Source organism: Pseudophryne corroboree, chromosome 6 (genome assembly GCF_028390025.1).
Source record: "Pseudophryne corroboree isolate aPseCor3 chromosome 6, aPseCor3.hap2, whole genome shotgun sequence".
In the NCBI taxonomy this organism is placed as follows: domain Eukaryota; kingdom Metazoa; phylum Chordata; class Amphibia; order Anura; family Myobatrachidae; genus Pseudophryne; species Pseudophryne corroboree.
The window spans coordinates 76,002,355-76,015,735 of record NC_086449.1 but is presented as its reverse complement, the minus strand read 5'-3'; the positions used below and the strand labels follow the sequence as shown (position 1 = coordinate 76,015,735).

General features: G+C 46.0%; 1 protein-coding gene across 2 annotated transcripts in view; it reads right to left on the bottom strand.

Annotated features, from left to right (window-relative positions):
* Positions 1-13,381, bottom strand: part of PLPPR2 (phospholipid phosphatase related 2) — a 40,242-nt gene that overhangs the window by 3,771 nt on the left and 23,090 nt on the right. Inside the window, exons 4-7 of one of the 2 annotated variants that reach the window (XM_063931210.1) lie at positions 8,131-8,254; positions 7,788-8,035; positions 6,159-6,335; positions 171-286 (exon numbers count right to left, since the gene is read on the bottom strand). In XM_063931210.1, coding sequence (XP_063787280.1) covers positions 171-286; positions 6,159-6,335; positions 7,788-8,035; positions 8,131-8,254 — 665 coding nt within the window. Of the gene's footprint in view, positions 1-154; positions 287-6,158; positions 6,336-7,787; positions 8,036-8,130; positions 8,255-13,381 lie in introns of both variants that reach the window. The other variant, XM_063931209.1, reaches the window with a different exon arrangement.

Genomic DNA, 13,381 nt, shown 5'->3' with positions numbered 1-13,381 from the left:
AGCTCCACCTGTGGATCTTTATAATGTGTCAGTGAGTAATGAGTACACCTGTGCACCTGCTAGGTAAACTGGAAAACATGAACTGTTGGGGGTCCTTAAGGGCCAAGTTTGGGAACCAGTGCTCTAGATAAAACATATGGGGTCACCCCCTTACCTTTACCACACTTAACTTATCACATGCTGGCGGAAGAGGGTTCTCAGACACAGGGACTCCTTCCATCTCTTTTTGGTGGAAGTCTCCCTCTTCTGGTGCTGAGCTCCCAAAATTATTCAGCACACAGGTCACCTGGAATCAGAAGAGACGGTCAGAGAAAGCAGCGCCGGCACAGAACGCTGGCGATACCAGTTACCTCACCTCGGAATGGCGTGTGTGGGCAATCTGGCAATCCAGCTCATTCATCATAAGCACATCTGCACAGACTAAGGTCTACTGAAGCGGTTAGTTGAGCATGGCTCCGCTAACGCTACAATATATTGAATTAAAGAAACTGTTTTTTAAAACCGCTTTAAGGCCCAGATTTATGAAGCCTTGGAGAGTGATAAATAGCTCGGTGATAAAGTACCAACCAATCAGCTCCTAGCTGCCATGTTACAGCTTGTGTTTGAAAAATGACAGGAACTGGTTGGCTGGTACTTTAACAGCGGCAATTTATCACTCTCCAAGGCTTAATCAATCTGGGCCACAGTTGGTTTATAGCAGGAGAGGGGACATTTTCATCAACGTGCCCTGTACTTTCCTACAATGACCAGTAGACTCCCGAACTAGGCTAAGACTTCCCAGAGTCCCAAGTGAGCAGGCCAATCTCCCGCAATGATGCTTACTTACCTGCAAGGTGGGCAGGGGCTTCCCATGGTGACAGAAATCAGTTCAAGCCCTTTCCACCTCAACAAATGTCATCATCTGCCTCATCCACTAGATGATACAAATGTCATGTTATACCTACCTCTTCTTCCCATACTATTCGGATTTTCTGGCAGGAATGTGTATACAGCAAATGACATAACCAATGTAACTGTAACTGGCATGCAGATGTTACCGTATAAGGAGACACACTGCGCCGACGAACCGAGAACCCGGCTACAGAACCATCATTTTATTTGTCCATGTAAATGGGTGTCCAAAAATGTTTTCACGTTTTGGGACAAACATCCGCATCACTTCTGGCTGCACTGGGCACATTTAGCACAGTCAGGGGAATGCTTCATACACAGACCAATAGTAATCACTTCCTGACCACATTTTCCGCCATTTTCCAGACAATCCTATTGGTATTGAGCACAGAACAGGCAACCTTATGGGCAGCTAAAGATTTCACAAAACTTCATATTAGTTTTTGAGGACTCCAAAGCGTTAGGCCTGTCCGTGCTTTTATGTTATATCCCCACATAATGGCTTCCTCCTACCTGCCCACATAGCAAAATCACATCACCCATCAGCCTGTACCATTACCACTACTCCCAGACCAAACCCATCATAGAGCGGCAGCACCCCTTTCCCAGTAGGCCGCATTCCTGTAAGACGCAGGAAATTGTGACAAAAAGTGCAAGCAAAGAATTCATATTGAAAATATCTCTGTCTATAAAAGATCTCTCAAAATATTAGCGTTGATTAAGTGGCAAGCATAGGCAAACTCAAGGGGGGGCAGGGGGAGTTCCAGTTGCTCAGAACCCCCCCTTCCCCACAGCCTGGCCAGCTGCCACTACATGTTGTATTAATAATAGAATTTAAAGGGGACAAGTGGTCAGTGGTCAGATAAATAGCGTAACATACAGTTTAGGGGCCTGTGAATTTCAAACAAGTGTCGCCTATTCTGTACCAATAGGATTATCAGCAAGTGTCCTTCCTGCTAATTAATAAGGAGGCGTAGGAGAAATACACAACATGCATATATTATACGCTGATCACAGGAAATATAACGGACAGCACACGGCTTTATATATCAGGATTCAGGGAATCTGAGGGACAATTTCAGTACAGATACAAGAAATGCGGAATGTGTGAGTCTTATAAATGACAGATACATAGGAAACTAATAGTAAAAATATAATTTCTATATGAAAATGTGCAGAAGATTAAGCTTGGTTTAATGATGGGGAGTTCTGTGAGCGATCAGAGTTTATACAATGTAAAAGGGTTTGGACTATGGGGTCATTCCGAGTTGATCACTCGCTGCCGATTTTCGCAGCGCAGCGATCAGTAAAAAAACCCGGCAAAACTGCGCATGCGTATGCACCGCAATGCACACGCTCGTGGTACGGGTACAAACAGCATCGTTGCTGTGCAATACTTCTAGTGAAGAATCCATTCGCACAACCGATCGCAAGGAGATTGACAGGAAGAGGGCGTTTGTGGGTGTCAACTGACCGTTTTCTGGGAGTGGTAGGGAAAACGCAGGCGTGTCCAAGCGTTTGCAGGGCGGGTGTTTGACGTCAATTCCGGGACCGGACAGGCTGAAGTAATCGCAAGGGCTGAGTAAGTTCAGACTTACTCATAAACTGCAAAAAACTCTTTCGTACCGCTCGGCTGCACATGCAATCGCACACTTGCAAAGCGAAAATACACTCCCCCGTGGGCGGCGACTATGTGTTTGCACGGCTGCAAAAAGTATCTAGTGAGCGATCAACTCTGAATGAGGGCCAATATTTGACCAGCTATAATTCACAACCAGGGGGCATTTCCTATCCAATATTGGGGGTCATTCCGAGTTGATCGCTCGCTAGCAGTTTTTAGCAGCCGTGCAAACGCATAGTCACCGCCCACGGGGGAGTGTATTTTCGCTTTGCAGGAGTGCAAACGCCTGTGCAACAGAGCGCCTGCAAACACATTTTGTGCAAAACAAGACCAGCCCTCTTAGCTACTTATCCTGTGTGATGATTGGTGCGATGAGTGACACGGTAATGACATCAGAAGGCGTTTGTGGGTGTCAACTGACCGTTTTCTGGGCGTGTTAGAAAAAACTCAGGCATGTCCAAGCATTTGCAGGGCGGGTGTCTGACGTCAATTTCGGCCCTGGACAGGCTGAAGTGATCGCAGCGGCTGAGTAAGTTCTGAGCTACTCAGAAACTGCACAAAATGTTTTTTACCACTCGACTGCACATGCGGTCGCACACTTGCAAAGCAAAAATACACTCCCCTGTAGGCGGCGACTATCTGTTCGCAGCGCTGTAAAAAATAGCTAGCGAGCGATCAACTTGGAATGACTCCCCTAGATTGGCCTGCATGCAGGGATGCGGTCAAGATGCCGCCGGCCGGAATCCCGGCGGTCGAAATACCGACGCCGGAATCCCGACCGCCACAATCCCGACATATTCTCCCTCCGTGGGTGTCCACGACACCCATAGAGGGAGAATATAATAGTGTGCCGAGCGTAGCGAGGCACCGTGCCCGCAGCGTGGCGAGCGAAGCGAGCCCGCAAGGGGCTGCGTTCCGCTCACCACCCCTGTCGGGATTGTGTGGTCGGGATTCCGGCGTCGATATTTCGACCGCCGGGATTCCGACCGGCGGCATTTAGTACTGATCCCTGCATGCAGGCACAATCTAGTTAGATCGCCCACTTCACCGCTGGGCACTGTGTGATGAGTGGGAGGAGAGATGTGTGCTGAGCGGTCTATGCTAGATCGTTCAGCACACATCTGCCCCATGTGTACCCCCCTTAAGATTGAAAACGGTCAGGTCTTGGTAAAATCAAATTGGAAAATGTCAATCTTTACATTTCTGTATTGTTGTAATCCTTTTGTTTATTACTAGGGCCCTCATTCCGAGTTGATCGCTCGCTAGCTACTTTTAGCAGCCATGTAAACGCATAGTCGCCGCGCACGGGGGACTGTATCTTCGCATTGCAAGTGTGCGAACGCGTGTGCAGCCGAGCGGGACGAAAAAGTTTTGTGCAGTTTCTGAGTAGCTCTGGACTTACTCAGCCCTTGCAATCACTTCAGTCTTTTTGGTCCCGGAATTGACGTCAGACACCCGCCCTGCAAACGCTTGGACACGTCTGCGTTTTTCCAAACACTTCCTGAAAACGGTCAGTTGCCACCCACAAACGCCCTCTTCTTGTCAATCTCCTTGCGATCGGCTGTGTGAATGGATTCTTCGTTAAATCCATCGCACAGCAACGATCCGCTTTGTACCTGTACGACGCGTCTGCGCAACCTGTTCAATGCTCTGCACCTTGTGATATTAAATCTAAAATGCAATATGTTTTCTCCTAGTGACTCCATAGGCCTTTAATGAAGAAAATTATTTTATGTCAGTGATAGCTTGACTGTTTTAACGCTTTGCATTCTAGTGCAGGCTACATTAACCCTTTGGATGCTGGTGAATTAAGTGTTAACTCACGAAAAGCATAGTGTGTATCAGCAGGTACATTTGTGTGACAGTATTGTGGTGTCCTCCTTCAATAGGTGGAGGCAGACACAGGTGTGTATGGGTGTCAGAGAACTGTTTTGGTGGTGATTCAGTCAATCTGTAACCTTTCTGAAAGCTGAGGGCAACATTGACTTCGGAAATTGGAATGTCCTATGCAACCCCGGCCCTTATATTAAACATCCACCTGAGAAACGCAGTGAGAGGTGACAGTGACTCACAGACATCGGGACTACTGGCAGGTATTACTCTCATCTAACAGAGTCAGCCTCTCACACCAAGAATGCTTTATGTACTTACTATCAGGAAAGAACTAGGGTGGTCATTCCGAGTTGATCGCTAGCTGCATTTGTTCGCAGCGCAGCGATCAGACTAAAAAACGACAGTTCTGCGCATGCGGCGCAATGCGCACGCGCGACGTACTATTACAACGAACCATGTAGTTTCACACAGGGTCTAGCGATGCATTTCAGTCGCATTGGATGCCGCAGAGTGATTGACATGAAGTGGGCGTTTCTGGGTGGCAACTGACCGTTTTCAGGGAGTGTTTGAAAAATGCAGGCGTGCCAGGTAAAATGCAGGCGTGCCAGGGAAAATGCAGGCGTGTCTGGGCGAACGCTGGGTGGGTGTGTGACGTCATATCCGGAACTGAATAGTCTGAAGTGATCGCAAGCGCTGAGTAGGTTTTGAGCTACTCTGAAACTACACAAAAATTTTTTGCAGCCGCTCTGCGATAAAAACGTTCGCACTTCTGCTAAGCTAAGATACACTCCCAGTGGGCGGCGGCATAGCGTTTGCATGGCTGCTAAAAATTGCTAGCGAGCGATCAACTCGGAATGACCCCCTAAAGGAGAGAAGGTGGGTGAGCTGGACTAGCCCGGCCCTTACACCTCAGATCACCGTAATCTCAGGAAGTCCTACAGGACGGTGGGCACTGACAGATCTCTGCAAATACTCACACACCCCAAGCCACCTGATGGGATAAATACATAAGCTGTCCCGGTAGGGGCAATGTAAGGCATTTAGCACATTTTAGTTTTATTGTGTTTAGTTCCATTTACATCAGAAACAATCATGAGAAAGAGAAACTGAATATTCCTGTAACACTATCAGGAACCTGGTGACCACAAAGCAAAGAGAAGGTTTACTTTGGACAATTCCCAATGATTTAACAATTACTAATTCAATAGTAGGTCATGTGAGCTCCTATTGTTGTCTACCTCTCTTTGTCTCCAACTTCTCCTTCAAGTTCAAGGCCAGGGGTGACAAAAGCACGTGGAGGGGAGTGAGGAGGAAGAGGGGCGGGGGGGGGGGTTTGGGCATTATATGTACCTGGGAAAGATAGTGTGCCCCTTACCGCCAGACGCTGGGGTATGAAATACCTTATGTTGTAGAGGAAGCATTTCCTGGGCGTGCAGACAAGAGTTACAGGTAAGTGTATGCAGAGTTCCATCTGATTTCAGTCGGGTCTCCTGCACCAAGGTTAGTGCTTGAGCAAATGCAGATATTGGCCATGGCAGCTGCTCTCACACGCAAAGGGCTGGCTGTGGCGCTGTTACATAGATGCCCACGACTCAGAATACAGGTGTTTGTTCACATGGGTCTCTGATCACTATTAGTGGCCACAATTGTGACCACTATAGTATATGTGCAACTCAGGCCAAATTTTAGATATTGTTTCCAATCCAAATTATTATACATTTTCCATCATTTTATCATAGTGCGCAGTGTAATCAAAGATTTTCTAGAGCATTGTCCAGAGCTTATTTTTGCTCCCCCCTCCCCCATGTCTTACCAGGAAAATGGCAATGGCCGATCCAGTAATAGTGCCGGCAAGAACGTCTCTCCAGTGGTTCCGGTATTCAGCCACACGTAGCAGACAGAGGAGCCATGAGGGGGACAGAAGCGCCAGGCACAGGGAGGGCTTCACCAGCCGGGAACCTTTTACTTTCAGAACGAGGGTGACGTACATCTGTGCACACACGTACAATAAGCAGAGAATCAATTAGTGTACACAAACAATATCGTCACTCAAAGCATAATGGGCCAGATGTATTAACCTGGAGAAGGCATAAGGAAGTGATAAACCAGTGATATGTGCAAGGTGATAACGCACCAGCCAATCAGTTCCAATATGTAAAGTAACAGTGAGGAGCTGATTGGCTGGTGTGTTTATCACCTTGCACATATCACTGGTTTATCACTTCCTTATGCCTTCTCCAGGTTAATACATCTGCCCCTAAGTTTGATATCAATAATAATATATAGAATATTGTGACAGCGATATAATGTCAGTATAGACAATAAATAACTCTATGAAAACAGTACAAAAATAAATAAGAATTTTAGCGCAAGCACTCAGCAACAATAAAATAACTATATTCAAAGCTATAATGTGTAGAAAAAACAACAACATAAATCTACCTGCATAGAATATATTGCCAAGCAGGGTTGGACTGGCTTACCGGTGTACAGGGGAAATCCATGGTAGGCCCCACTCCCTGAGGTCCCACCCCCTCCTCTAAGGTCAGTAACTTGGTGGGGCAGGATCAAGGATGAAAGTGAGTGGTACTGACACACCCCTATCCCCTCCTTTATAAAGGGGCCCTGTTCATTGCGTGTCATCTCTAATGGTTGGCGAAGCTGCTCTATTATGGCTGGCCACACCCCCTCTAGTGACCGGCCACACCCCTTAAGCTTAGGCCCCTACCACTGCATTCCTTGGTAGGTCCTTCATGCTCCAGTCCAACACTGTTGCCAAGACAAGTACCATGATCTAGGACGCAGGTAGATCTGACCTGTAATAGGCCCTACACACATGCCGATATCACTGCACGATATGAACGATCTCGTTCATTAATGAACGAGATAACGTTCATATCGTGCAGTGTGGAGTCACCAGCGATGAACGATGCGCGGCCCCGCGCTCGTTCATCGCTGGTGACATGTCGGCTGTGCATGCAGGCCAATATGGACGAGATCGTCCATATTTGCCTGCACGTCTATGGAGCCGGGTGACGGGGGGAGTGAAGAAACTTCACTCCCCCCGTCACTGCCCCCCCGCCGCCGGGTCGCCCGTCGGCCGTATCGGCCGTCGGGCACCTCGGCGGCACATCGCCTAATGTGTAGGGCCCATTAGTCTTAAGCACAGAGCCAGTGGCTATATATCCTGCTTTCTGCAGCTAGGAATCACCTTCTACAGTTGGCATAACTTAATACCTGGCAATGGAGGACCTGCAAGGCTAGAAAGGCTTTGCTTGGTACAATAAGCTTACTCCACAGTGACACACAGAGGAATTGCAACGCAACTACAATCCATATTGGCACCATAAGCGACGATACAGATTTTAAGTTAAGGCCCACACACACCTATTATAATTGTTATCACAACACAATATGCCCAATAAAAAACAGCAGGACTGACCGTTGTATACACAGCAGAGTACCAGCCCAGGGCTGCAGCTTTGGAGGGGAATGCTTTTCGGGCCTCGTTGATGAGATCAGGGTCCCCAGTGCAGGCATATGAGGATATATACTGAGTATGGGACACACAGCCCAGAACAGTGTAGTTAGGGCGACACACGGACAGGAAATGAGGGGTCTGATTCCCAGTGACTGTCTGAACTGCTCCGGCAAAGATGACCGTGCAAAAGAGACCAAATGAGAATAGTCCTGGGAAATAAAGAGAGCGGACAGTACAGTTACTCTAATTATAAACATTATCCCGCATTAGGCCGTTTTTTAAGTCATCAAGCCAGAAGCCTCACCCAGGATCCTGACTACACGGCGCAGCAGAGGGTTGAAGAAACAGCAGTCTCCACAGGAAATGATCCTCTCTCTGCTGCTCCAGCGCGGATTGATCAGGACTGTAGTCACCTCTCCCAGCAGTACCTGTAGTGAGACAAAACCATCTAATTCAGTGTCAGCAAGAAAATGCAGGCCCAGTCTCTGTGGTTTATCCTGGCTGGCCTAACAAGCACAGCTGTCTGCTTACTACTATGCCACCAGAGGGCACCCTTACATAGTAACATAGTTGATAAGGTTGAAAAAAGACAAAAAGTCCATGGGGTTCAACCTGTATTATAAAATTTTATTTCATTTAAATGCTATATCCTTGGATATTTCTTTCAGTTAGGAATTTATCCAATCCATTTTTAAACTTATTGGGTGGAATTCAAATGTTTGAAAAGTCGGTTGGGTGTCTGTTTTTCCTGTCTATTAGATAGGAAAAAAACAGACTCCCAACTGACTTTTCAAACATTTGAATCTCCCCCATAGACTGAATCCACCATTACTACCTTCTCTGGCAGAGAATTCCAAATCCTTACTGCTCTTACTGTGAAGAACCCTTTCCTCCGTTGTATATGATTTTTTCCCCCTTCTAACCTCAGGGGGTGTCCTCGTGTTCTGTGTAGCATGTTTTTTTGGATAAACAGATCGTCTGATAAATCCTTGTATTGTTCCTTTATGTATTTATAAATATTAATAATGTCTCCTCTCAGCCGCCTCTTTTCCAGTGTAAGCAAACTAACCTTGTAAATCTTTCCTCATAATTCAGTGCCTCTAACCCAGTGGTTTTCAACCTTTTTTTACTCACGGCACACCAAACAATATTTTAAAATTGCCAAGGCACACCCTCAGTTCACCACAGAAAAAAAACTAAACACACACATTGGCCCTCACAGTAAAAAACAAATTCATACATTGGCCTACACAGAAAAAACAATCACATTGCTCCCCACATAAATCATGTTGCTCCCTACATAAATCCTATTGCTCCCTACATAAATCCTATTACTTCCCACATGAATTATTCACATTGTTCCCCCTATAATTCCTATTGCTCCCCACAGGAGAAATAACATATCAAATATTAGCCCCCACCGGTCAGCTGTCCTCCTCCCTGTCCCTAAGTGGCAGGGGTTGTTCATAGTGGAGTGCTGCGAATACTGAGCAGCAGGCGTCTGGCAGGTGTGGATGTGGGTGGGCAAGGAAAGCTGTGGATGCAGGCAGGAACTGGAAGATGTGTAGGATGGCTGAGTGGTGAGACGCGGCGGCCGTGACTTATGATATCACACCGCCGCGTCACCAAGGCATAGGTCATGGCCGGAGCATGACTGATCCTCTAAGAAGAGCCCTGGCCAACAGTTCATCTTGAAATTGCAAAGGCTGCTCTGGCTCCACGGCACACCTTTCAACTGATCGCGGCACACTAGTGTGCCACGGCACACTGGTTGAAAAAGCCTGCTCTAACCCCTTAACCAGTTTAGTGGCTCGCCTCTGAACCCTTTCTAGTTCCAAGATATCCTTTTTATAGTGAGGTGCCCAGAACTGTACACAATATTCCAGGTGTGGCCGTACCAATGATTTATACAGTGGCAGGATTACACTCTCATCCCTTGTCTCCATTCCCCGTTTTATGCATGCTGACACCTTATTAGCTTTTGTTGCTGCATTCTGACATTGCGTACTGCTACTAAGTCTATTATCGATGAGCACACCCAAATCCTTTTCAATTACCGTTATCTCTACATTTTCCCCATTTCATTTATAGGCTGCCCGATTGTTCTTAGCCCCAAAGTGTATAACTTTAAATTTTTCTATATTAACCTCATACTCCATTTGTCTGCCCAGACCTAAAGTCTAGATAAGTCATTCTGTAGAGCAGGATTTTTCAGCCAGTGTGCCGTGGCACACTAGACCAGTTGTAAGGTGTGCCGCGGAGCCAGAGCAGCTTCCTGCACCCTCAGAGTGAACTGTTGGCCCGGGCTCTTCTTAGAGGATCAGTCGTGCTCCGGCCGTGACGTATGCCTTGAAGACGCAGCAGTGTGATATCATAGGTCACCATCCAGTCAGCCCATTCGCCTGCATACACATCTTCCAGTTCCTGCCTGCATACACAGCTTTCCTTGCCCACCCACATCCACACCTGCCCGACCGCCGGCTGCTCAGTATTCGCAGCACTCCACTATGAACAACCCCCACCACTGATGGTCAGGGAGGAGGACAGCTGACCAGTAGGGGCTAATATTTGTTTTTTTTTTGTCTCCTGTGGGGAACAATAGGATTTATGTGGGGAGAATAAGGATTTATGGGGGGAACAATGTGAATAATTCATGTGGGGAGCAATAGGATTTATATAGGGAGTAATATGATTTATGTGGGGAGCAATGTTATTGTTTTTTCTGTGTAGGCCAATATATGTGTGGATTTTTTTTTACTATGAGGGCCAATGTGTGTTTTTTGTTTTTTTTTCTGTGGGGAACTGATGGTGTGCCTTGGCAATTTTAAAATATTGTTCAGTGTGCTGCGAGTAAAAAAAGGTTGAAAATCACTGTTGTAGAGACTCAACATCCTTGTCTGAATTAATTACTCTACACAGTTTAGAATAGTCTGCTAAAATTGACACTGTGCTTTCCGGGCCCACTCCTAGGTCATTAATTAATATGTTAAACAGCAATGGCCCAAGTACTGAACCCTTCGGTATTCCACTAAGCACCGAGGCTCATTCAGAGAACATCCCATTAATCACCACTTGCTGTTCCCTGTTGTACAGACAATTACTCACCCAAGTACAAATAGTGTTTCCTACCCCAAGCTCTCTTAATTTGAAAATCAGTCTCTTATGTGGGACTTTGTCAAAGGCATTAGCAAAGTCCAAAAAGACCACATCCAGTGTTTTACCCTGATCAATATTATTGCTCACTTTCTCGTAGAAGCTTATTAAGCTAGTTTGACATGACCTGTCCTTCACAAAACCATGCTGATTCCTATTAATAACCTTGGAGGTATCCAAGTACTCTAGTATGCTGTCCCTTATTATACATTCCAGTATTTTCCCCACTATAGATGTCAAACTTACTGGTCTATAGTTACCTAGATGAGTTTTAATTCCCTTTTTAAATGTTGGGACTACCTCTGCTATATGCCAGTCCTTCGGTATCATTCCTTATGTAATTGACTCACTGAAAATGAAATATAGGGACCTCGATAGCTCTGAGCTAAGTTCCATAAGAACCCTAGGGTGAAGTCCATCCGGCCCAGGAGATTTATTTGTCTTAATTTTACTTAGTCTCTCCAAGTCTACTTCCTCGTTTAACCAAGTACTTAGCAATGGGTCGCTATCATAGCTTATGTTGTGCACTACTCCCGTCAACCAGTCCTCTCTCATGAATACTGATGAAAATAATTTATTCAATAAATCTGCTTTTTCCCTATCATCATTAATCAAGACATCCAACTCGCCCTTTAATGGTCCAATATTCTCCTTTTTTAACTTTTTTGCCATTTATATACTTAAAGAACTTTTTAGGGTTTGTTTTACTCTCCTTGACGATTTGTTTTTAGTTTTCTATTTTAGCTGCTCTGATTTCTTTTTTGCATTTGTTGTTACATTCCTTGTAGTACTGGAATGATTCCGTCTTCCTGTCAGAAAATGCTTGGAAAGCACGCCTCTTTTTATCCATTTGTTCCTTGAAATGTTTTGAAAGCATGCCTCTTTTTATCCATTTGTTCCTTGACCTTCTTATTAAGCCACATCGGTCTGAATTTACTACTACTGTTTGTGTTGACCTTGAGAATTAACAAATAAGTGTACTTATTGAGCACAGTTGTAAAAACATCCCACATTTCAGCAGTATTCTTACCATGAAATACAGTTTCCCAATTGATGTCCTTCATTGCTTGTTTCAGCAAGTTGAAATTAGCTTTTCTAAAGTTAAAAGTCTTAGTTAGACCCTAAAGTGTTGTTTTTGGAAGCTAATATCGAATGTGATCATATTATGATTGCTATTTCCCAAGGTCTCCCCTACTTTAGAGTTTGATATTATCTCCACATTATTAGTTAGTACTAGGTCCAGTATAGTCCTATGTCTAGTTGGTTCCTCGATTACCTGGGACAATTAATGATCTTTTAGAATGTTTAAGAAACCTGTTACCCCTAGCTGTATTACTGTTTCGGTGTTCCAATTTATGTCCGGGTAATTAAAGTCCCCAATGATAATGACCTCCCCCATTCCTTATCCTATTGTGCCTCTGTCCCCCTGCTATACGCCCTAATCCTACTGTGTCTCTGTCCCCCTGCTATACACCCTTATCCTACTGTGTCTCTGTCCCCCTGGTATATGCCCTAATCCTACTATGTCTCTGTCCCCCTGCTATACGCCCTAATCCTACTGTGACTCTGTCCCCCTGCTATATGCCCTAAACCTACTGTGCCTCTGTCCACCTGCTATATGCCCTAATCCTACTGTGTCTCTGTCCCCGTGCTATACACCCTAATCCTATTGTGTCTCTGTCAACCTGCTATACGCCCTAATCCTGCTGTGTCTCTGTCCCCCTGCTATATGCCCTAATACTACAGTGTCTCTGTCCCCCTGCTATATGCCCTAATCCTACTGTGTCTCTGTCCCCCTGCTATATGCTCTAATCCTACTGTGTCTAAGGGCGGGATGTACTAAAGGAAAAAATGCTGTAAAACCACATTTTCAGGGTTTTACTGCATTTTCATATGTACTAACCTCCGGCTGCCGCGTTTTTGCCCCTGAGGGTATCGCCCCGAATGCCTCCTCTACCCTACGCCGCTGATGCCTCCACCCCCCCCGGCATACCTCAGTCCAGGCAGCCCTGGTCCCAGAAGCTAAACTCCTCCTCGCCCTAGCAACACAGCCTGAGGTCTTTCCAGCTGCAGGGAGGAGTTAGTGCCCAGGACAGCCTGCTGTCTGCTTCCCGGCCAGGGAGGAGAGGGAGAGACCAGGGAGGTGACAAGACCCCACGCACACATTCTCACAGGTATCGCGGGGGGCCTCCGTCACCGCATTGCGATGTTAATCGCATATGTAAGTACATGTGCGATTGGCATTGCTGCGGTAGGTGGCGAGGGACGGCAATGTATTTTAATACATCCCACCCTAAGTCTCTCTGCTATATGCCAGATCCTTGCAGCCTAACCTAACAGAAACAGGTCAGTACAACAACAGATCATATGATTCAAGGCATCAGCCCACACCAATTGTTATT